The sequence below is a fragment of the Carex rostrata genome, chromosome 1 (assembly GCF_964058835.1).
Source record: "Carex rostrata chromosome 1, lpCarRost1.2, whole genome shotgun sequence".
NCBI lineage: Eukaryota > Viridiplantae > Streptophyta > Magnoliopsida > Poales > Cyperaceae > Carex > Carex rostrata.
Window position 1 is genome coordinate 20,319,779 of NC_135918.1, and position 22,816 is coordinate 20,342,594.

Genomic DNA, 22,816 nt, shown 5'->3' on the forward strand with positions numbered 1-22,816 from the left:
TGATTCGAACCGCTTAACATGATACCTCACATTAAAATGTGCTTAGAGACCAAATTTTAAATTTTTTTACTATTTTTTAAGAAAGGTACAAAATCACGGTTTTTCAGAAAATTTAAATTTCCAAAAAATATAAAATTTTGTCTCCAAGCACATTTTAATACGGATATTATGTTGATCTAAACCGTCTGTTTTGACTTTAAAATTAGAGATAAAAATGTGGAATATGATTAAAGCATGAAAGAAAATGGGGTTTTTGAGCCCTCTTTGAAATATTGGATTGTAAATTTGGGAAGTTTTGTGTTATTATTTTCCAAAACTGAACCTGAAATTCCACAATTCATAAATATAACATCTTCAATTTCTAGATTTTGAAAATGCAAATCAGCTTGTAGCCAAAAGTTTTAGAATTGAAGCCTATCTATAGGCATTTTATTTTTGCATTATAGAGAAAAAAAAAATTAACAGCACCACATTCATCCTTCTTCTTCCAAGAAACATTGATTGCAAAATAATAAAAAAAAGAGAGTACGAAACAAATAGGTTGATTAACAAAGAAAGAAATGCTGAAGACAACCATCAATAATCTCTCAACTCTTGATTTATAAGTTGACAGGGGTGGGCTCAAAATCGATGACAAGGACTTTGTCGAGAGCAGGGAGGAAGATGTTCGCAAATTCTACGTGATCCGGATGCACAATGTACTCCGCAATTCCTTGCTTGCTATCGAATGTCGACTCAAACACGTGTGTGAATCCCTGGTGCAAGTTCTCTATGCTCACATCTTTTCCCCTGAAATCAAGTTTTTTTTTTTGAAAGAAGAGTAACCGATTTCCATTAATATGAAAACCAAAAGAGTAATTACAGCATGAACTGGTACCAGTAACAGAAGTACCAACACTAGCAGCAAAAATGTATTAAGCAAATACCTCAAAACAAACAAGCAACAAAACTAACAGTAAAATACTAACCTATCAACACATCAACATAGAACAACCATATGCCTAACAATTACAACGTAGACCCTGTAAAATAACAAAAGTTCCAAATAGACAATTATGCAAACTAGTCCCTAACTTCTAAGATAATTATGTGAACCACATCTGTGGAGATTTTGTGAAATCATTGCTCACTTGTACTACATAATTACTGATTATTTATTTACTTAGGTTACTGGTTACTGGTAGGAATTTACCAGAATCAGAACCAGGTCAGACTGTCAGATCTGCCACTGGCAAATAAAGCAATAGAGGAGAGGTAGGTAGTAGAGGATCTTAACTAAATGATCCTGATTGATTAAGATTCAGAGGTAGCAGCAGGGTGTTTCTTATCATTGAAGACTGAAATTCTGTGAACCGCATCTGTGTAGACTTTGTGAAATCATTGCTCACTTATACTACAGAATATATTACTGATTATTTATTTCAGGTTTGATAGGGACGATTCAGGCTTAACTGCACAACTCAGGAATCAACCAGGATCATTTAGTTAGGTTACTGGTTACTGGTAATAATTTACCAGAACCAGATCGGACTGTCAGATCTGGCACCAGAGGTAGGAGCAGGGTGTTTGTTACCAGTGGAAAGCTTTCATGGAAGGGACGAGAGAGACGAGGTTGGCGTAACCCTTGATCAGCTCTTCTATCTTCTCCTCTGTCACCTCTTCCTTGAATTTCGCCAGTAGCACATGCTTCATCACCATCTTCTTACCCTCTCTCTTCTCTCTTCTCTCTATCTCTCACCATCGCTTTCCTCGCAAATCAAAAGTCAAAATACTTCAGGAACTTACCTGGAATTCACATCCCCTCAGGTTATCTTACTGAGTACAATTGAATCGGACGGTCCAAAATTATCCTTTTAAAATTGGCACGAGCCTCAAAGCAAAATAATACTGCCCATCCGATCAGGCACCGGTTGAGAGTAAATTCAGGCCGTCCATTTCAATTGTGTTGAGTGAGGTACCTGAGAGGAAACGGAAAAAATGAGGGCTGAGAAGATAGAATAGATCATAGTAATTAAGAAATTTCATGTGTACCCCTACAAAATTAAGAAATTACATGTTATCCCCTCTAAGATTCATAGTATTGTGTTTATTCTTTTAAACTTCAAAAACTCTAATGCAAAAAAATAAAAATAAATAAAACACTCACAAATTTATCTATTTAATTGTCTTTTCTATTAAAACTAATTTTAAATTTATGAAGTATCTATTTTGTCCTTCATTACAAAAATATAAACTATTTATCATGTTTTAAAAAAAATGTATCTTCGGTTTCTGAAAACAAATTAATCATTTCTTTACTTTTAACACTTACAATACTTAATGGCACTATATAAACGATTTCGATCATACAAATGGCAATAATTATTATTTTCATATTGCTATAATCATACTTGTGAGTTTTAATAGAAAAGATAAGAAGTTGGATAGATTTGTGAGTTTTTAAAATTAAAAAAAGTAAATATGATATTATGAACTTTTGAAAAAAATTACGTAATTTTGAGTTTTTTAAGGGGATCACCTAAAATTCCCTCAAATATATATAATTTAAGATGATGTAAAAAGATCTAATAATCTCAAATAAGACATTTTTTATGTGAACAAAATAGAATATTAAAAAAAATGAAGACAAAAATCAAGAAAAATTAATTAAGAGAGATATTGTATTATTATGGATGGAACTAGAAAATTTAGACAATAGTGCTAAAATTTAAAATGCATAATTTATGGCTGGAACTTAAACTCAAATCTCCAAAATAATTAATTAGAATTCGACACTAAACTAGTAAGGGGGGCTAAACTATATAAAGTTAAAAAAAAAAATGAAATTACGGATATAACAAATCTGGGCTATATATATATAAACTCGGCCTTGTGCATTATCTGAGAAATAAGTGAATAAAATATAATTGTCCATCCATTAAAATAATTAATTAATATAATAAAAATGTTGCGTGAATAGCAGCTCCACGAATAACTGCGATCCCTGTTGGCTGTTATTCACGGGAAGGAACGGCGAACGCGCATCTTTCTTCTTCTCTTTTTTCTTTCTTATTAAATCAAATTTTATAACAATCAATTGTTTATGTACCACCTTCCACGTACTCGTAGTTTATTTATTTATTTGTTTGTCCCCAAAACGGCTAAAAATTTTAACAGATCATTTTTGGCTTCATGTAGCGTACAAACTATAGAATTAAAACAATGATGTATATTGTTCGTGCGCTGCATGAAGCCAAAACTACTCTGTTAAAGTCTTTACCCCACAAAACAATAAATAAAATACTTTTGCAGTGAAGACCTCAAAAAGGGCAATTATTATTAAACAAAGGGAAATAATTAAAAGGCAGGTATTAAATGCCAGCATTAAATTATCAAACACCTTTTACGGGTAAATATTTTAACCCAACAGTCTTCGCTTCATGCAGCGCACTAACCATATCCAGTTACTCTGTTAAAATAGGTATTTGCGCTGCATGAAGCTAAAGTTACTCTGTTAAAATCGGTACCCCCTTTTCACTAGTCAGACGGACCTGGCGCAGAGAAAGAGGAGAGAGAGAGAAAGAGAGAGATGTACCGAGAGAGATTGAATTGATAGGCCAATGCATTGCCAACGCCAACGGAGAAGAGAGGAGAAGAGAAGAGGAGAAGAGAAGAGAAGAAAAGAGATCGATCTCTTTTTCTTTGTGATTCTCTCCTCCGCATTTAACTTGGATCCGTTCCTATGATCCCGATCGTCTCCAATTTCTCCGATCAGCTTTAATTTTTGTTGGTTTTTGTTTTGGTTTTGGTGGAAAAAAAATGGGAAGTTTCGAGGGGGAAGGGGGAGGAAGGGAGGAGGTGGAGGTGGAGTTGGTGGTGTCTAAGAATGGAGGTCTCCATTTGAAGGCCTCCGATATAGAAGAGGCGAAGGTTCTAGAAGCTGAGGCCCGCGTTGCCAAACTCGACGAAGGCAACATTCTCGAGGCTGAGTCCTCTCTCCGTGAAGGCCTTTCTCTCAATTACGAGGTATTCCCTTTCTTTCATTTCTCACCCCTTTCTTTCATTTCATTTCATTTCATTCGATTTCATTTGATTTGATTTGATTTCATTTGATGCAGGAAGCGCGAGCATTGTTGGGGAGGCTGGAGTATCAACGGGGGAACGTGGAGGCGGCGCTGAGGGTGTTCGACGGCATCGACCTCCATGCGGCTGTGCAGCGTTTGCAGTCATCCCTTGCCGACAGCCTCAAAGCTGCCCCTGCCCCACGCAAAGGCCGCAAGAACTCTGACCCTGCAAACGCCAGCTCTGTCTCTCAACACGCTGCCAGTCTCGTCCTCGAGGCAATCTACTTGAAGGCCATGTCCCTTCAAAAGCTCGGCAGGCCCACTGGTACGTACTTCTCCTTCTCCCCCTATACTTTTTGAGAATGCCTGTGTGGTGATATTTGCAAATGTGAGAAAATGCTCGATGTTAGTTGCATATATAGATGTTTTACGAAGAGTTTTTCATCAGCTTTAATGGTTGCCGCTTAGTCACCTTTACTGTTCCTGCCAAAATGAAATACAGTGGAAAAAATTACAAGTATTTGTCCTTATGGGTTCTGTGCTCACCTGGTAGGTATTTGCTAAGCGACTTGCATGATAAATCTACATAAAGAAGATATAAGAAAGGAAAATGCGAGGAAAACATAATACAGCTGATGTCATTAATGGAATAAAGATAACTTATCAATGAGTTTTTTTTTTTTTTTCATGCTACAGAGGCGGCTGAAGAATGCAAATCGGTACTAGATGCTGTTGAGAAAATATTTCAACATGGCATACCAGACGTGATGGTGGATCAAAAGCTCCAAGAAATCGTCAGCCGAGCTGTTGAACTCTTACCTGAGCTGCACAAACAAGCCGGACGTTACCCTGACGCATTAAACTCTTACAGGCGGGCCCTCCTCAGTCAGTGGAATCTCGATGATGAATGTCTTGCGCGCATCCAGAAAAGATTCGCTGTTTTTCTTTTGTACAGTGGGGTTGAAGCCACCCCTCCCAGCCTAGCGTACCAGTCTGAGGGTTCCTTTGTCCCAAAGAACAACCTGGAAGAGGCGATTTTGTTGCTGATGGTTTTGCTGAAAAAGTGGTACAACGGCCGGGCCAAGTGGGACCCAGCTGTCATGGAGCACCTGGTCTTTGCTTTATCACTGTGTGGCCAGACCAATGTGCTGGCGCAGGGGTTCGAGGAACTCTGGCCAGGGACATATCCACGTACCGAGAGATGGTATACACTGGCACTGTGCTATAGCGGGTCGGGTCAGAATGAAGCCGCTTTAAACTTATTGAGGAAATGCTTGAACAGGCATGAGAGTCCAAATAACATGCCCGCTTTATTATTAGCTGCCAAAATTTGCAGTGAATGCAGAAGTGATCATTTACTTGCCTCAGAAGGTATACAGTATGCCAAGAGAGCTGTTGAACTATCAGAAAAAAGTAAAGACGACCATTTAAAGGGGATGACATTGCGTTACTTAGGAAGATGCCAGGGTAAAAGTGCAAAACTGGCCTCGTCAGACCACGAGCGGTCCTCACTTCAGGCTGAAGCTTTGAACTCCCTTAATGAAGCAATCTCGTTAGAGAAAGGAAACCCCGATCCGGTGTATGACCTGGGGCTGGAGTATGCCCAGCAGAGAAACATAAATGCTGCTTTAAAATGTGCGAAGGATTATATTGATCTGACGGGTGGGTCTGTTATTGAAGGGTGGAGGTTGCTTGCGCTGGTCTTGTCAGCACAGGGCAGGTACAATGAGGCGGAAGTGGTGGCAGATGCAGCTTTGGATGAGACTGCCAAGTGGGACCAGGGTCCGCTACTTAGAATTAAGGCTAAGCTGAAAGTATCTCAATCTCAGCCATTGGATGCTGTTGAGGCATATCGCATGTTGCTTGCGCTGGTACAGGCTCAGAGAAAGTCAGCTTCTGGTTTGAAGAATGGTACAGAGGTATATTTCCTTAGTCATCTCTTTGTTTTTATTTATTGTTTATTTCTTTTGTCACCTTTTTGCTCCCTGTGCATAATTGGGTTTGAGAGGTACTTTTCTCATTGTTGCAAGGGCTTAGTATTTTGTCAAATGTATAAATTACTGTGCTGCTGTTTTGTATATGTACTTTTGTATTGACTTCTGAACCTTGCTAACTCATTGGGAAAAATGAACAGGTGAGTGAAGATGAAGTGTGGCAGGATCTGGCGAATCTATATGCAAAGCTGTCGCACTGGAGAGATGCTGAGGTCTGCTTGCAAAAAGCGACCTCTCTCAAGCCCTTCTCTGCCTCCTCCCTCCACACACAAGGTCTCTTTTCTTTCTACATTTTATTTAATCATGCTTTAATGCATATTTACAATTGGTAGAAAATAAATTATAATACAAGTTCAATTTTATAGCCATGATGTAAATGATACATGCATCGTGTCACAAAAAGTGATGTCTTTTTTGGTGCATGCTTTACTATTCATCGAAGGATTACTTCTCAAGTTTTTGAACTGTCCACCCTTGACACATATTCAAATGATACTTAAATTGCACAAACTTTGATAAATAAGCTATCTATATCGTACAAGCCAACGGTAAACTTATCTTTTAGTTTTCAAGAACTATTTTAATATTGGTTTGAAAAATATTTAATTTAATTCTCAAGGGATCCATCCCTATACAAAGTCACTACTAGCTTTGTATAGGGATGGATCCATCCCTATACAAATGTCTTTCAGTATTTTTTTGGTATTTTTTTGGAAACAAGGCGAGCTGCTAGAACCGAGCCTCTTGATTTGAAGGGTTGCTTTTGTGAAATAAAATCCACTGTCTTTCAGTCTGTTGCTTTTTTTGACATGAAATAAATGTATTCTTAAATTCTAAAGAAGAGGTTGTATCCTCTATATTTTAAAAATTATGAAGTCATGGGGGTTTAGTAGCCAACAAAAAAGAACTTGTAATTTATCAAAGAAAATAAATCCAGAATTTCCTTTTCCTGTCAGGATCAATGCATGAAGCACAAGAGTCGGTCCATGATGCACTGGCCTCATATGCCAACGGGCTCTCCATGGATCTGAACCACGCACCATGCAAGGTATCTATAGGCGCATTGCTCTCCAAGAGAGGTGCCAAAAGCCTTCCAGTTTCGAGAAGTTTCCTCTCTGACGCACTGAGGCTGGAACCCACCAACTGTTCTGCTTGGTACTACCTAGGCATGGTCCACGGAGATGATGGTAGAGCATCTGACGCTGCAGATTGTTTCCAGGCAGCAGCTATGCTAGATGAGTCGGATCCTATTGAGAGCTTTAGCATGCTTTCATGAGGAAACATTATTTGTTTCTCCTTTTTTTTTTGAGAAAAATTCATTTTTCTTTGCTCGATATATCTTGGTACATAGAGGTGAGTTGAATATTTGAGGAGTAGTCTGTATCTATTTGCTAGGTCGGTGTTAGCCATCATTATTATCTATCTAATTTTCTATCTATATACTCTGTTTTTTTGGTTGGATATTTATATATACTTGTAAAGTGGGGGGGTAACAAAGCTGCATGTTTATGCTCGTTTCATCAAGTAGTTAATTAGGAAGTTCTGGTATTGCAATCACTAATCAGCAATGATTGTAGTCATTGTTTTATTATTGAAAAAAATTAATGCTAAAATTTCTATTGGTTATCAAATTGTAGTTGATATAATACAAGAGATTGAACGTGGCATATTTCTAGAATTTGTTTTATTAGTAGATAAAAATACAAAATCACATGACTAAGCAACTGGATTGAGAAATGACACTGATAAATGGAGCCCCTTCTTTTCATCTTAGGCACGAGGCGTGCTAGCAGGGCGGATCCAATGTATACTAATTAATCAAAAGTTGCCCTTTGGATTTTGAAAATTAATTTAGATTTTGTTGGAAATAGTAACTTTCATTAATTGGTTAATTAGTCAAATGGTTATGATGAATGTATTTGAATTTTCGAGATATATTAAATGTTTAGATTTTCTAGAGTCATATTGAGTTATGCAATTTATGTACTTGATATTTGTGTCATGTTTAATGATATTTATGTTCTAAGTTATCTAAAAGTATCATATAGCCTTGTAATTTGTAAAAGAGTAAGAGAGTAAGACAATATTGAGAATAGAAGATAAATTTCTGTCATAGAGTATTGTTTCTTCCACTATTAAATATATTAAGTTAATACCAAATAGTAACATATTTAATAGCTCCAAATTAATTTGTTTTTTTTTTAGAAATTAATTGTCCTGTTATCAATTTTGTTATTTTTAATATGTAAAATAATACTGTTTTTTTTTATTATTATGTAAGAGACTATTTTTGCTATTTTTTTATAATGCAAGGGATTATTTTTTGTTTTGTTTTGTTTTTAATCTATTTTAATAAATTTGAACTCAATAAGCTATTTGAAGTGGACTAGCTAATTAATGGATTTGAATCTAATTTCTGAATCACTCTAGCATAAATTCTGAATCCGATTCGTGCCAGTCCTTTAAAAATTGATACGAAGCTACTTTTGAATGGATCAGATGACGCGAACAAAATTAGTGTTCAGAGACGCTTTTATTTTTTTATTTTTTGTAAAATACATATTGATACAAATTAAGACGAGTTGTTATTTTTCCTTTTTTTAAAAAAGAAAAAGAAAAAGATTTCTAACATGTACTTGAATATTTAAAAGCAATTTACTATATTTAGTCATTAGATGTTATATTTGACCCTTGTGCTATATTGTGACTTGATAAATATGCGCTGTCGAAATCTGAAGTCTATAAATAATAGGTGGAAGAATTTTGATCAAATCCAATCTCTAATAATAAAACTTAATTTCTACCAAGGCTAAACTTATGAATATGTATGGTGTTAATAATAACATCTCTCATAATTAACCACCTAATTAATTAATTAATTAATTAATTACTAGTATGCACTAATTTGAGCAGAGGAGACATCAATATTGGGCAAGGCAAGAAATTTAATTAGAGGCCTACTGCAATTAGTATACTATTTTAATTTTACCCAGGAAAAAAATAATCGTATTTGTTTCTTATTAATTTTAGTCGACTATATTGGTAAAGATAATTATAGACCCTGCATGCATCAGTATAAATGGGACTTGAATCAGAGGAAGAGTTCTCAAGTAGTTTTAATTTTGTCTAAAGAGAAGAGAAGAGAAGAGAAGAGAAGAGAAGAGAAGAGAAGAGAAAAGAGAATTAGAGAGATGGCAGGAGGAATGGCAGTTTCAAGCACAAGAGGAGGTGGTGGTGCAGAGTTTGATGGAAGAATGAATAAATATGTAATTTTATGTTGCATTGTTGCTTCCACAGGAGGCCTCATGTTCGGCTACGATATCGGCATATCAGGTACATACTTGCATCCAATCAATTAATACTTAAGGCACATATTATATATGTAATTAATTTATAACACTATATGTATATACAACATGCATGTACAGGTGGTGTGACGGCTATGGACGACTTTCTGGTAAAGTTCTTCCACTCGGTATACGTAAAAAAGCACCAGGTGCATGAAGACAACTACTGCAAGTACGACAACCAGGGCCTCCAGCTCTTCACATCCTCTCTCTACCTCGCTGCTCTTATCGCTAGCTTCGGCGCCTCCAGAGTTTGCAGTGCTTATGGACGCAAGCGCACTATGCAGATTGCCTCCATCGTCTTCTTGGTCGGCGTCTCTCTTAACGCCTTCGCAAAAAACCTCATTATGCTTATCATTGGAAGACTTCTCCTTGGCTTTGGCATCGGTTTTGCTAACCAAGTTTGTCAACTTCTCTCTCACTCACTCTCTTTCTTTCTTTCTTTCCTTAATCAAATTATATATATCTATGTATTGACATTCATGTATACGTACAGGCGGTGCCGCTCTTCTTATCTGAGATCGCGCCCGTCAAATACCGTGGCGGATTAAACATTTTATTCCAACTCATGGTCACGATTGGCATCCTAATCGCAAACCTCATCAACTATTTCATGGAGAAGATCCATCCCTGGGGATGGAGAGTTTCTCTTGGCCTCGCCTCAATCCCTGCAATGCTTCTGCTCCTCGGCTCTTTGGTCTTACCAGAAACACCCACCAGCCTCATTGAACGAGGCCAAGAGAAGGAAGGCCATGACACCCTAAAAAAGATAAGAGGGACTGAGAACGTTGAGGCCGAGTATAGCGAGATCGTGCACGCGTGCGAGCTAGGGCGTGAGGTCAAACACCCCTTTAGAAACCTCATGAAGCGCCAGTCAAGGCCTCAGCTTGTTATCGCCATTTGCATGCAGATCTTCCAGCAATTCACTGGAATCAATGCCATCATGTTCTATGCACCTGTGCTTTTCCAGACTATTGGGTTCCGTAACGATGCCTCCCTCATGTCGGCAGTCATTACAGGGGTTGTTAATGTCGGGTCCACCATTGTTTCAATTCTTGTGGTTGATAAGTGGGGAAGAAAGGTGCTTCTTTTACAGGCATGTGGCCAAATGTTCCTCACTCAGGTATCTTTTTTTTTTTGTCTGGTTTCATTTCATTCCGTTCATGTAAGCACAACTGAATTTTGAATTGAATTTAGTTAAATTGATTTGATTGGTGCAGTTGGCAATAGGCGGAACTCTTATGGCAAAACTAGGAAACACGGGTGGCCTGTCAAAGCCGGTTGCAATCACAGTAGTATCCCTGGTGTGCTTGTATGTGATGAGCTTCGCATGGTCATGGGGACCACTAGGGTGGCTAATTCCGAGCGAGACGTTCCCAGTAGAGACGAGGACGGCCGGGTACGCGTTTGCAGTGAGCTCAAACATGTTGTTCACCTTTTTGATAGCTCAGGCATTCCTGTCAATGCTGTGCAGCATGAAGGCGGGGGTGTTCTTCTTCTTTGCGGGATGGATCGTGATCATGGCGGCCTTCACTGTTGGCCTGCTGCCCGAGACCAAGGGCATCTCCATTGATGAGATGACCGACCGTGTCTGGAAGCAACACTGGTTCTGGAGGCGCTTCATGGCCCCCCATTCGCATCCTGCTCGGGTCCCGGCTGCATAAGTGTTGTGTAGCACTTTTCAATTAATTTCAAGTCTAGCTACTTACTTATCTTGTACTTTCATTTAGAAACACTAAGTATGTCTTGTTTAAGTTTTAACTTACTTATGCAAATTGTAATGAAGTTCAGAAGTTAGCCACCATTTTTTGTTCAACCTGGTTATTTGCACTTTCTACTCCTTGTGATCTTTATTTTTTTTTCTCTTCTCCTTCAATTTTGTGTTTGATGCAGTTATTAATTGATTGCTGTCAGTTTATTTCAACAATATGCACAATTTAGGGATGCTCTGAAAAATTTCCACCTGTGTAGTCTCCTAGTTAAAACAGTTCACATTAAGCAATTCATCAATGGACAAGAGGGAACAATAAAAATGGATCATAAATAAACAAGAGAAACAAATATAGGAACCATAAACCCACCGATGGTGACGAATTAAACTCGCCTCTTTATAGAGAACCCTTGAAAAAAAGGATGTAGGAATTAGTGAACCTTTGCAAAAACAAAAATATAGGAACAGAGTCGAAAACAAGCACATTTCTCCTGACACACCCGAGAAAGGTGTTAATCATACACTGATACTCAGATTGAGAAAGAGAACTGTGATATTATCGGCACAGAATATCCTTAAAAACTCAATTTAACGTACGTTTCCATAATCAAACTCAGAAATTAGCATCTGGATACAAATTCCCTACATTCTAATCCGTGCAACAATCAGCTCTCTAACAGAAAAAAAAGTCTTCTAACAATAAGAAAAAGATAACAACTATGAATGATCATACAATGAGATGCTCCTATCATCAGAGACACTCGCCAGTCGGCCAGCAGCCCTGGTACCGGCCCCACTGGTATCTGGCCGAAACGCCACCCCCCACACATGATCTGAGTGATTAGCCATTGTCTGCACTGCTGCCCGCATACCCACATCCCACAGCCGCACTGTCCTATCAGCTGATCCCGTTGCCAGTGCAGCACCATCTGGGCTTGCATCGACACTCGACACCCCACCTGCATGGCCTGACATGGCCGCCACCAAGCTCCTCCCATCCGCATCATACATGTGCACGTGTGAGTCGTCTGAGCCTGTGAATAGCACCCTCGGGTCAACCGGGGAGAAGACAAGGGATCGCACCTGTTACCAATACAAGACCAGTATAATCAATCTTCCAAAGCCTGCTTGACTAAGCTTTGAATCAAAAGCAATGAGTTTCACCAGTTAATATAGTATCTAAGGGTCTTAGAGCTATAGGATCTATATAGTTAACTTTGGCTATAAGTTGATGTAATAAGTAGAATGTCAATAATAAATTGGGCTGCTATCAACCTTTCTGTCAAAAAATTGTTTTCCTACAAAATAATAAAAGATTTTGACTTTGTCAGCAAGCCTAAAGCTTTTATAGCAAGCAAGTGGATAATCGACAGTACCGGCATGTGGTGGCCTGAGAGATGGTGTAGCAACTTGGCACGTGCAGTGTCAAAAACCGCAACAGAACCATCATAAGAGGAGCAAGCGAGGCGACGACCATCTGGGCTCCAGGCAACAGCCAAAATGAAATTTCCAGTGGGGATACCAGAGGGTGCTGGGCGGTCAGGGCGGGCCCCTTCTGGCCGAGGCACTACCAGGGTATCTACCAGTTGCCACGTGGCAGTGTCCCATATCTTTACTGTCGCACTACCACCTCCTGCTACAGCTAAGAGAGTGCCCTGGGCAGAATTAGAGAAAACAGTTGCATTCAGGTTTTTGATACTGGTACTGGTAAAACAGTTCAACAGTTGGATTGAGAGAAAGAAAGAAAGAAAGAAAGAAAGAAAGAAAGAAAGAAAGAAAGAAAGGACCTTTGGATTAAACTGCAAACCCCAGGCCTCAGAAGGCGCAGCCTCTAGAAGGGCAATGGAGGCAGCAGTATCGACGTCGAAAACCCTGACAAGGCTATCAAGGGAAGTGGCGGCGGCGATAGAGCCAGAGGGGTGGGCGGCAAGAGAGACGACGCCGAGGGAGTGGCCGCGAGAAGGCGGGGCGGCGGAGGAGAGATCATCGGAGTGCCAGAGGCGAACGGATTCGTCGAGGGAGCCGGTGAGGAGGAGGGAGGTGGGGCGGGAGGTGCTGGGTGGGACCCAAGCCGCAGCCCAGATGGAGTCGTCGTGACAGCTCTCCGCCGATTTGATACCTGACAGCTTCATTTTTATTAATAATTAACACCTTTGTTTTTATTTTTACTTGAGATAAGATAGTTTCGCTATATAGCGCTGTTTTAGTTCTATAGTCTTTGCGCTGTATGAAGAGAAAACAGGTCTGTTTTAGTCCAGAGCAGAGAGCACGAACTATAAATCTATAATCTATATCTATATATATATGTAGGCAGAGGCTGCCAGATGAGATGAGATGCTTTGTATTGGAAAAACCAGTAAGTACGTACGTCCAGAGTACAACGTTCAACCCCAGTGCATGTCCCAGCCTAGGCTAGCTAGCTAATACAACCAAATTAAAACACACCCTTATTTTAACTCTGATGGAATATATAACAGGAACGAACCTGTTAATATTCCAAATCCAATCAGCCAATCACTCATCCTTTTATAAAATGCGTGCATGGAAAGTTTAATTTCAACAGTTCAATTTGGAATAAAAGGTTCCTCTTGAGTGCTCCTTGCTCAATAGAGTTGGGCAATAGAAACACACATATAATATTATCCTCCATTTCAAAACACAATTATATATATATATATATATATATATGAGGGTTCAAATGCCTCCATCATGCCTCCATCTTTCTCCATCATTTTCAAAGTTCAAACAGTCGATCCGAACCGTTCAACCTAATCTCCATACTAAAATATGTTTGAAGACCAAATTTTATATTTTTAGGAATTTTTTACTATTTTTTTAGATAGATACAAAAATATTATTTTTAGATGGTTCAGATTTACTGATTTTGTACCTATCTAAAAAATAGTAAAAAAATTCCTAAAAATATAAAATTTGGTCTCCAAACATATTTTAGTATGGAGGTTAGGTTGAGCGGTTCGGATCGACTTTTTGAACTTTGAAAATGATGGAGAGAGATGGAGGCACAAAAACATGGAGGCATTTGAACCCTCCTCATATAGATATATATATATATATATATTTGTGTATGAGGTTCAAAATCAGTAGAAAACAAATTTCTTTTCTAAAGTTAGTAGTTACTTTTCAACCTACGTGCCTTGTTTCTCTTCGGATTACAAGGCACAATAACCATACCTGCCGTATTAAAATTATTCTCTGCATTTAGACCAATGAGGATCCTCAACTTGGAGGGTGTACCTATCGAGATCTTTCCAGATGTCTTATGCAGTCTGCTCCATTTGCACTATCTCAGCCTGAGAAATACAAAGATCAGTGAACTACCAAAGACCCTGAAAAAGCTGATATGCCTACAAACTTTGGATCTCAAAGGCACCTATGTGGCCCAACTACCTCCACAGATAACCGAGCTTAGAAAGCTACGTCACCTTCTAGCATACCACTATTATACAGGACGCCTCCCTCCGTACTACTATGCTCTTGGTGTGAAAGCACCGAGAGGGATAGGGGGGCTTATGGAGCTGCAAAAGCTCACCTACATCAATGCAAATGGAGACGCACTCATACTTAAGGAGCTGTCTAGAATGACGCAGCTCAAAAGGCTTGGTATAGTCAGGTTGAGAAAGGAGGAAGGTGAGGTCCTTTGTTCTTCGGTCGAGATGATGAAGGAGCTTCTCTCTTTTTCGGTAGCATCTGTTGATATAAATGTATTCCTTGACCTGGAATCTATGATGTCGCCTCCCGAAAAGCTCGAACGCCTTTATTTGAGGGGTCCTTTGAGGGCATTACCAGGATGGGTCTTCACTCTTACCAGACTTGTGAGGTTGCGTCTCAGGTGGTCCAAGTTGGGAGAGAATTCACTTGATCAGCTTCAAGGTCTGCATCTAATAGAGCTGGGCCTTATCCAGGCATACGAAGGAGCTGAGTTGAACTTTAATCGAGGATTTACCGAGCTCAAGATGTTAGATCTAGATAGGCTAACCAACTTAGCACACATCAACATCACAGAGGCGGCGATGCCTAACCTCCAGAAGTTGTACATTAGATCATGTACAGAATTACTTCAAGTGCCAGAAGGGATCGAGCAGCTGACAAATCTCAAAGAGCTCCACTTATTTGACATGCCAGATTCGCTAATCAGCAGCATAAATAGCGATCGTCATAGAGTTGTCGGCCATGTTCCTGTTGTCCGTTGTTACAACAAGCACGACAGGATTCACATTGATCTCTAGGGAGGGACTCTGTGATGCTTCTGGGGAAGAAGAAGAAGCATCGATCGATAATTATGGGATGCAATTGATCGATCAAGCGATTTATGTATTTAAATTTTATGAATTATGATTTATTTCTTAAGGATCATTTTCTGTTTTGTGCAAATTATCTTTCAATAGCCTGACTGTTGTACATACGAAACTGTACAAATTAAATGTAATGTACATGTATTGCTATGGTGGAATTTATGTATGTGCAGCAATTAAATATGTATGGTTTGCAGTTGCACATGACATGTAAATTAAGGTATTTCTGTATATTCAATATATGTGAATACGGCTTTGTATTGCTAAAATCATATATATATATATATATATATATTAAGGTTACTAATTAAAATCATTTTGTTGTTTCTGTATGATTTCGTTATTTTAAGTATTGACGTATGTTGAAGTCGGCATACGCTCTGTAACTTGAGTTTTCCACGATGGTAATTTAATTTGATTTTCTCCCAAGTGGCTTATTTTGGTTTTGAATCGCACTGTTTGGCACCATGTACCATTGGTATCAAAAGAATTCCATAACCATCTTAGGGAATTAATGATCGGATAATTAGGATCAGAGAAGGTTCATGCAAATTAAAACTAGCTCTGAATAAAGAATCCATGGTTGCTGCAATCAAATCAGTATTATAAGCTTATTTGATTACAACTTAACAACTACTTGCTCTGCTATAAGAATATTCATTCTCCATACTAATCTAACAAGCAACCAGAGAGAATGGAAAGAAAAGCAGAAGAGTCAACAAATTAATCAATTAATTAATTAAGAATTGCAAAGATGAGGTGAGAATGACATAAACATAACCCATTGAGGCATTGAAGAAACATTCCAACAGGAAATTTCGACCCAATCTAGCACCCGTTTACTTTAAATTCACCTTGGATACAAAAATTGAAACAGCCAAACGAGCATTTACCTTCAATTTTTTGTTTCATTTTTAAGAAGAGTTCACCTTAATTATCGTGCGCTAGCTTTTGTGTGTTGTGTTGGAGAGAGAGATGGTGAATCCAGATCCAGGTATTGGAAAAAGCATCTGCAAACACCTTGTACCAATCATAATCTATTGGGTTGAATTGTTGAGAGGAGAGCATACATGCATTGAAGAGATCGAGGAGACATATGATCTCATCAAAGCACGTCTGATGGACACTACCCATGGAGGTGAAGGGAACAATACGCTTAAGACGGTGAGGAGAAGAGGAAGAGAGATAACATACAGCATTGGAAATCTTGTGGACAAATACAACTACTACATCGAAAGTCGCCGTAGGATGGGCCCTCTGAGCTGCATCCTCAAGTACCTCTACAACATCACGCACACCTGTGACCTCTGCAGCATAGCCCAGGAGATAACTAACATCCAGAAGGTGGTGGCACATATACAAGCTGATCTCGACAAGTACGCAAGTACAGGTGTAAGCATAGTCCAGAGTCTCCAGACTGGTAGGCTGGAAAACCGCCACATGGCTCCCATGCTTAACAAGATTGATTTTGTTGGCATGAAAGAGTCACGGAAAGCACTGCACAAGCATCTCGTGGATAAAAAAGAAGGGCTGAAGGTGATTGCTGTTACTGGGATGGCTGGTGCTGGCAAAACGACTCTCACAAGTCAGGTGTACGAGGACCAACAAGTGAAGAGGCATTTCAACTGTCGAGCCTGGGTCCAATTAGAGGATCCCTTCACCAGGAAGCAAATGCTGGAGAGCTTAATCACCCAACTGTACGCTGATTTAAACAGGCCCCTTACAGCAGAGATCAGCAAAATGGAAACCAACCAACTTGCTGTCTTCATCATGCGCTACCTCGAAGAGAACAAAGGGAGGTATGTGATTGTGTTGGATGGTGCATCAGAAAGGAATCTAGATAAAAATCAACTAGAATTTCTTTTAAATAATGCACTGCCCAAGGACAATAATACTTATGGCAGAGTTGTCATAACAACCCGGAGCCAGCAGATGGTTAACCAACTCTTGCCGCCAGAGCACATAATAGATGTTAAAGCTTTAAGTATGTCAGAATCGTGGTCTCTATTTTGCAAGAGTGCTTTTGGACCAAAAACTGACCCTATTCCTCAACAAGCAATTGAATACTACGAAAGAATCAACAACCTCTGTCGTGGCTTACCCCTTGCTATTTCGGTGTTAGGCGGGCTTCTGAGAAGGGAGTTCCGCAGATATGATGAGATCATAACTGGAATTGAGAGATCTAATAGAACTCTTGGAGTTGCAACAGATGTACTGCGATCCAGCATAAGTGAGATAGCTGACGAGAACCTAAAGAGCTGTCTGCTCTATTTCTGCATTTTCCCTAGGAGCTTCGCTATTACAACCAACAACTTGATCCGCATATGGTGTGCTGAAGGGTTCGCACAAACAGAACAAGCCGCAAACAAGTACCTAACCATGCTGGTCGAGCGAAACGTTGTTCAAGCAGCAGAGGCCGATTATTATGGACACGATGGAGAGAAGAAAAAGAGCTACAAGGTGCATGATTTGATACATGGGATCTTGCAAGCCGAAGCTGAGGAGGTGAATTTCAGTATGAGTTCTATGAACCATCAACCCCAAACTTACAGAAGGGTCCGTCGACTGTCAGTACCCGACACTCAATACACAGTCCCATTCTCATCCAACATAAACCTTTCCCATCTCCGATCATTGCTTATTTTCACAAAGAACACACTTCACCACCGTACCATCTTTTCTAGCATAAGATCGCTGAGGGTCTTGAGCTTAGAAAATGTCCCAATTACAAACTTCCCAAAAGAAATATTAAAGCTGACTCATCTCAGATATCTTAACCTCCGTAACACCAATATTAAGAAAATCCCTAGATCCATAGGAAACCTTCGGAACTTGGAAACATTAAATCTTAAAGGGACATATGTCAAAAAGTTGCCAAAGGAGATGTGGAAACTGAAAAATCTCCGCCATCTCCTGGCATACCGCTACGAGACATTAAGATATACCGAAGACACTCGCCGTCCCGACAAAGTTTTTGGCGTGAAAGCACCTAAAGGAATCCGCCAGCTGAACCAACTTGTTACTCTTTCAGTAGTTGCAGTGGCTGACAATGGTATATTTATTAAAGAACTAACAAAACTCCACCAACTAAGGCGGCTGGGAATTATGAATCTGAATGAAAAAGGGGGAAAAAACCTTGGTGAAGCACTTAAACAAATGGATAGCATCTCCTCTATGTCACTAACGTTGAAGGATAAGGAAAAACTCAACCTAGAAGATCTTAAGCTTGACCAAGGTTCTCTGCCAAAGCTCCAACGGTTATACCTAAGAGGAGAGTTAAGAGAAGGATTGCAGTTCTCTAAACTTGGCAACCTGGTAAGATTGCGGCTGAGTGGGTCACAATTACTCCATGAATCTTTTGATGTCCTTAAGAATCTACCCTACTTGGTTGATCTCTCTCTTATCCGAGCCTTCAAAGTGAAAACGTTGTTGTGCCGAGGTGGATTTCCACTTCTGAAGGTACTAGACATTGATCAATTTGACCAGTTGGTAGAGATGGTGATTTCTGAATCAATGCCGCAGCTTACCAAGATGATTATAAGGAGTTGTTCCTGCCTTCGAATGATACCTCTGGGCATTGAGAATCTCACGGAAATGAAAGAGCTCCACTTGTTTGAAATGCCAAGTAAGTTTGTGGATAGGTTGAGAAATTTTCACGAAGATGGAGAGAGGATTCAACACATAGAGAACAAGTGGTTTTACAATGACGGCTTTCAGAAAGAGCAAGTAGAGTCGGCATATACTGATGCACAACAATCAGGGTAAATTAACTTGTAATCATATGTAGTTTCTTATCTTGATACTATGTTTGCATAATTTCATAGCTAATTATTTTGTCTAATCAAATGCATTTCTCATGACAGAGTCCATGAGACAGCATCAGAAGGGACAAGCCGCAGCAATGAGCGCTACGATGGAGAAATTACTGAGGAATGAGGGCACAGAATGCACAAGGAGAATCATATTTTTGTTATTTTAACATTATTGTTTCTGTACATCCAACAACCATCTAACCAGTTCTCACAATCACTCGTGTATCATTATTTTCCATTTTCCTTCCTATCTTCTTATTTTCCTTACACTGCCATTTCCAAATGCCTCGGTAACATTTGTGGCATGTTATACTGCTTCAGATTTTAATAAAAGAAAATTAGCTCATAATACCTGAGGCTTATGAAACCGTGCGTACTGCTTGTATGCTGGTATGGAATTGAAGACTGTTTATTTGATTCTTTCTTTGGTGTGAGTATGACTTGACAACATTACTTGGTTTAATAAGTTGGGGGTATCATTGGATAGGTGACAGTTCAATCAAATTAGGATTACTTGTGCAACTGGTTCAATTGGCGGAATTGATACCGTCTATGCTTTAGACAAGTCCAATCAGCTATGAGCAGAAACTTCAGAATACCATGTATGCCGGTATTAAGTATGGAGTTTTAAAAAATGGTTACTGTAATCCTTACTGATATCCATAGTTCCTTTCTATTGAAATTTGATTATATGATGCATCAACAACATCAATAGAATCCTGGGTTTAAGATGTAATGCACTCCTGTAAAGTGGACCTATATTGCTCAACATATAAGAAATACAACAGAGTAAAATGAGGTTTCATTTAATAAGGGAACAGCATATTAATTAATGTACAATTATAGCAAGATACTGACAGACATGTACAAATAATAAATACAAAATTTCACAAGCAAATCTAGTGACTGGAGGCCTATTCTATATATATACAAAGAGCTAATACAGCACAGAAACAACCTGGTTGGCCAAGCGTATTACAAAAACAGTTCAAAGAGCTCAGTCACTCCAATTATCCTGATCAATGGAGGTGATGCGCCCATTGCTGTCAGCCTCTTCCTAGAAAGTTGACAAACTCATCATGAAATTACTCAAATTCTTTAACTTTCCCAAAATACAGCATGTAGTATAAATAAAAAAAAATAATAATAAAATACAACTTCATATTAAAAGCTTCAAGCACATATAAAATGTACCATTTGCGTAACTGCAGGAATAGATGGGGCCCACACCAAAATCTGTCTATCATTGCTTCCAGTGTAAAGTTCCTGTCATTTGGCTTAGTTAATTATTACAGAAGAGAGGCTATAACCTCTGTTAAAAAATAGTGCCAAGGAAAACCCTCTACCTGATCCTGTGCATTAAAGAAGCAACAGTTTACTGATTCATAGTGTCCCCGATATGTACGGACAGTTGTTCCAGACCATAGATCATATACCTACAGAATTTCCTGAGAAGGTTATATATACATTTATACATACTAACAAACCTAAAAATCAAACTACAAATAAACAGAGAAATTAATAAACCAACACAAAGCAAACTCAAATATAGAGAACAAGAAAACAGGTGCACGCATACCTTAAGACTAGCCATGCATGGAACAAACACAAGAGACGAATCAGGAGTAACTGCCAGCTGTATAGGTTTGCTGGTTTGAAGACGCATAGCTTCGTAGTTGACTAATGTGTTACAGCCTGATTCTACGTCCCACAACCTTAAACGTGAATCTGATCCTGTAACATAATTTTAATTTTTCAAAATTAATTCTGTAAATATAAAAAAAATAAACACTGCACAATAAAACCATGTAGAATTTACCTGAGCTTAGAAGATACAATCCATCTGCAGTTGCACGAAGTCCATTTACAGCACCATAATGGGCAGTCGCCCGGTTCTGGCTTGAAGCCATGCCGGGATGTGACCTCTGAGCAGCAGTTTTAAGTTGAATTTTTCTCTGAGATGTTCTTTTCTGAGCTGCTGAGCTCCTAATAGAAGATGATGGTTTTGATGGTGCTGTGTGGCTCATGGGTTCCTAGTCAATGCCAAATTCATTTTATTTGATGCTCTCAGCACATAATAGTACCGAAATAACAAAAGCAAAAGAGCATACCTTATCGGAAGGCTTGGGAAGCAAAGGGGGTCGTCTTCCCAGCTGAGAAAGAGACTGATCAAGAACAAGGAAACTACCAGCACGCCTGATATCCCAAAAACGAATGGCCCCATCGCATCCACCCGTCATCAATACAAATTCACTAGAACAAGACCACTCCACTGACATTACTCCATCTTCCATTTATAAACAAAAAAATAAAAGCACTCATCAATTACAATTACAAGTATTTGTCATATTTTCATATTTTATGTTCATTCTGTTTTTGTTTTAAATTGGAGGGCAGGGACAGGGACAGGGACCGCACCTCGATGACCGGACAAAGTGTGAGTAAAAGCACCGGATACGAGATCACACAAGCGCACTTGCACATCTGCTGTTCCACTAGCTATGAGTGTATGTGTTGTTGCAATTGCAGACATTGCCATTCCATACACCTTTCCAGGCATTTTGTATTCCATCACAACCTACCTTGTTCAATTTAATTTAACTTAGTGTTCAATTCAACTAAACTGAATCAATGAAGATGAATGCTCAAATATGAGAAATTATAAAACAGAATGCTGAAATGCGAGAGAAATACTTGGGTGGAATTGGTATCCCAGAGCTTAACATAGTGATCCAAGGAGGCAGTGATGAATAGACCGGTGTCAATTGGATACCAGATGGCACTAGAGATACCAAATTTGTGAGCATTGAGGTGAAAGAGACTCTGATGCTTTGCAATCAACCCTCCGCCTTCATAATTAGTTGCTTGTTGTGTGTCGAAAACAGCAGTGCAACCGTCTGATGCTCCTGAGAGGAGATACCTTCCTTCTGTCAAATCAACCTGCCAAGTTTTATGCCTCGATTTCTTAATAAATTTGATTTGTGATAAGAGTAAAAGAGAAGGGAGTTGAATAAGAAAAAGTGAAGACCTGGAGGGAGTTGATGGCGCCGCGGTGGGGACTGACGAACTCCTTGCGATTGGAGAGGTCCAGTGCGGCAACTCTACTGGAGAAGAAGCGACGGGCGAAAGCGGTGGGGCCAAGTGATCCCTCTTCCCGATGCCTGATTTCCTTCCACATCTCCTCTGTCTCTCACTGAGCATCCTCTCTCTCTCTCTCGTTAGTTACTGGTACTAAGGTTGAGAAACGGAGAAGACGGAAGCTCTCTCGCAGTTGCTCCAACAAAGAGAGGAAGAGGCGCAAAGCAGAGGGAGTCAAAAACCTCTGAAGTAACTCAAATTTTGAGTTTAGATCCTCACCGTCCGAATGGAATACACGTCACTTTAATATTTGCGCAAAACCAGATCTGACGGTCCAGATCTAAACTCAAAATTTGAGTTACTTGGGTGATATGAATTAAAGCAGAGAGTGTTAGATAGGGCCGTCGGGCTGTCACGTCCCATTTTTGGGCCTAAAAATAATAATTTAAAATTATGGGCTGGACTGGTCAGGATTTTTCAGGATTGGATTGGCATGGTTTCTTTCTAGAACAAAACTC

The 22,816-nt window shown here is 39.3% G+C and overlaps 7 protein-coding genes across 8 annotated transcripts; 4 read left to right on the forward strand and 3 right to left on the reverse strand.

Annotated features, from left to right (window-relative positions):
• Positions 1 to 476: 476 nt before the first annotated feature.
• Positions 477 to 1,764, reverse strand: HS1 (heat stable protein 1). The gene is made up of 2 exons (XM_078294072.1): positions 1,574 to 1,764; positions 477 to 789 (listed from the first exon to the last, which is right to left on the reverse strand). Exons 1-2 carry the CDS (start codon positions 1,696 to 1,698, stop codon positions 600 to 602), a joined length of 315 nt encoding a protein of 104 aa, XP_078150198.1. The 5' UTR covers positions 1,699 to 1,764; the 3' UTR covers positions 477 to 599.
• A 1,773-nt stretch (positions 1,765 to 3,537) lies between these two features.
• On the forward strand, positions 3,538 to 7,525 carry NPG1 (tetratricopeptide repeat (TPR)-containing protein). The gene is made up of 5 exons (XM_078312997.1): positions 3,538 to 4,005; positions 4,098 to 4,368; positions 4,740 to 5,962; positions 6,178 to 6,310; positions 6,994 to 7,525. Exons 1-5 carry the CDS (start codon positions 3,799 to 3,801, stop codon positions 7,311 to 7,313), a joined length of 2,154 nt encoding a protein of 717 aa, XP_078169123.1. The 5' UTR covers positions 3,538 to 3,798; the 3' UTR covers positions 7,314 to 7,525.
• Positions 7,526 to 9,473: 1,948 nt separating this feature from the next.
• LOC144545558 (sugar transport protein 8-like) lies at positions 9,474 to 11,214 on the forward strand. The gene is made up of 3 exons (XM_078294155.1): positions 9,474 to 9,785; positions 9,881 to 10,507; positions 10,605 to 11,214. Exons 1-3 carry the CDS (start codon positions 9,480 to 9,482, stop codon positions 11,046 to 11,048), a joined length of 1,377 nt encoding a protein of 458 aa, XP_078150281.1. The 5' UTR covers positions 9,474 to 9,479; the 3' UTR covers positions 11,049 to 11,214.
• A 413-nt stretch (positions 11,215 to 11,627) lies between these two features.
• VIP3 (Transducin/WD40 repeat-like superfamily protein) lies at positions 11,628 to 13,257 on the reverse strand. The gene is made up of 3 exons (XM_078312880.1): positions 12,883 to 13,257; positions 12,472 to 12,750; positions 11,628 to 12,178 (listed from the first exon to the last, which is right to left on the reverse strand). The coding sequence occupies exons 1-3, from the start codon at positions 13,225 to 13,227 to the stop codon at positions 11,813 to 11,815; spliced, it is 990 nt and encodes a 329-aa protein (XP_078169006.1). The 5' UTR covers positions 13,228 to 13,257; the 3' UTR covers positions 11,628 to 11,812.
• A 986-nt stretch (positions 13,258 to 14,243) lies between these two features.
• Positions 14,244 to 15,405, forward strand: LOC144545657 (disease resistance protein RPM1-like). The gene has a single exon (XM_078294236.1). The coding sequence runs from the start codon at positions 14,323 to 14,325 to the stop codon at positions 15,340 to 15,342; it is 1,020 nt and encodes a 339-aa protein (XP_078150362.1). The 5' UTR covers positions 14,244 to 14,322; the 3' UTR covers positions 15,343 to 15,405.
• A 978-nt stretch (positions 15,406 to 16,383) lies between these two features.
• LOC144574721 (disease resistance protein RPM1-like) lies at positions 16,384 to 19,490 on the forward strand. The gene is made up of 2 exons (XM_078324798.1): positions 16,384 to 19,169; positions 19,272 to 19,490. The coding sequence occupies exons 1-2, from the start codon at positions 16,384 to 16,386 to the stop codon at positions 19,342 to 19,344; spliced, it is 2,859 nt and encodes a 952-aa protein (XP_078180924.1). The 3' UTR covers positions 19,345 to 19,490.
• A 534-nt stretch (positions 19,491 to 20,024) lies between these two features.
• Positions 20,025 to 22,482, reverse strand: LOC144563579 (WD repeat-containing protein ATCSA-1-like). 2 transcript variants are annotated; one of them, XM_078313071.1, is made up of 9 exons: positions 22,249 to 22,482; positions 21,915 to 22,160; positions 21,639 to 21,798; positions 21,332 to 21,507; positions 21,040 to 21,253; positions 20,800 to 20,954; positions 20,567 to 20,656; positions 20,415 to 20,486; positions 20,025 to 20,277 (listed from the first exon to the last, which is right to left on the reverse strand). In XM_078313071.1, the coding sequence occupies exons 1-9, from the start codon at positions 22,396 to 22,398 to the stop codon at positions 20,218 to 20,220; spliced, it is 1,323 nt and encodes a 440-aa protein (XP_078169197.1). In that variant the 5' UTR covers positions 22,399 to 22,482; the 3' UTR covers positions 20,025 to 20,217. The 2 variants fall into 2 exon arrangements, with proteins under 2 accessions (XP_078169197.1, XP_078169203.1); XM_078313077.1 differs by lacking the exons at positions 20,025 to 20,277; positions 20,415 to 20,486 and having other exon boundaries at positions 20,567 to 20,668; positions 22,249 to 22,481.
• Positions 22,483 to 22,816: the final 334 nt, after the last annotated feature.

Excerpts from the sequence above, each read along its gene's own strand:
- HS1 (XM_078294072.1), bottom strand. The coding sequence starts at position 1,698 with ATGGTGATGAAGCATGTGCTACTGGCGAAATTCAAGGAAGAGGTGACA. Across the intron at positions 790-1,573 it reads TCCATGAAAGCTTTCCACTG|GGGAAAAGATGTGAGCATAG; the intron begins GTAACAAACACC and ends ACTTGATTTCAG.
- NPG1 (XM_078312997.1), top strand. The coding sequence starts at position 3,799 with ATGGGAAGTTTCGAGGGGGAAGGGGGAGGAAGGGAGGAGGTGGAGGTG. Across the intron at positions 4,006-4,097 it reads GCCTTTCTCTCAATTACGAG|GAAGCGCGAGCATTGTTGGG; the intron begins GTATTCCCTTTC and ends CATTTGATGCAG. Across the intron at positions 4,369-4,739 it reads AAAGCTCGGCAGGCCCACTG|AGGCGGCTGAAGAATGCAAA; the intron begins GTACGTACTTCT and ends TTCATGCTACAG.
- LOC144545558 (XM_078294155.1), top strand. The coding sequence starts at position 9,480 with ATGGACGACTTTCTGGTAAAGTTCTTCCACTCGGTATACGTAAAAAAG. Across the intron at positions 9,786-9,880 it reads GCATCGGTTTTGCTAACCAA|GCGGTGCCGCTCTTCTTATC; the intron begins GTTTGTCAACTT and ends GTATACGTACAG. Across the intron at positions 10,508-10,604 it reads GCCAAATGTTCCTCACTCAG|TTGGCAATAGGCGGAACTCT; the intron begins GTATCTTTTTTT and ends TGATTGGTGCAG.
- VIP3 (XM_078312880.1), bottom strand. The coding sequence starts at position 13,227 with ATGAAGCTGTCAGGTATCAAATCGGCGGAGAGCTGTCACGACGACTCC. Across the intron at positions 12,751-12,882 it reads GTTTGCAGTTTAATCCAAAG|GGCACTCTCTTAGCTGTAGC; the intron begins GTCCTTTCTTTC and ends AATTCTGCCCAG. Across the intron at positions 12,179-12,471 it reads TCTCAGGCCACCACATGCCG|GTGCGATCCCTTGTCTTCTC; the intron begins GTACTGTCGATT and ends TATTGGTAACAG.
- LOC144545657 (XM_078294236.1), top strand. The coding sequence starts at position 14,323 with ATGAGGATCCTCAACTTGGAGGGTGTACCTATCGAGATCTTTCCAGAT.
- LOC144574721 (XM_078324798.1), top strand. The coding sequence starts at position 16,384 with ATGGTGAATCCAGATCCAGGTATTGGAAAAAGCATCTGCAAACACCTT. Across the intron at positions 19,170-19,271 it reads ACTGATGCACAACAATCAGG|AGTCCATGAGACAGCATCAG; the intron begins GTAAATTAACTT and ends TTCTCATGACAG.
- LOC144563579 (XM_078313071.1), bottom strand. The coding sequence starts at position 22,398 with ATGTGGAAGGAAATCAGGCATCGGGAAGAGGGATCACTTGGCCCCACC. Across the intron at positions 21,799-21,914 it reads GGGATACCAATTCCACCCAA|GTTGTGATGGAATACAAAAT; the intron begins GTATTTCTCTCG and ends TGAACAAGGTAG. Across the intron at positions 20,278-20,414 it reads TTCCTGCAGTTACGCAAATG|GAAGAGGCTGACAGCAATGG; the intron begins GTACATTTTATA and ends TCAACTTTCTAG.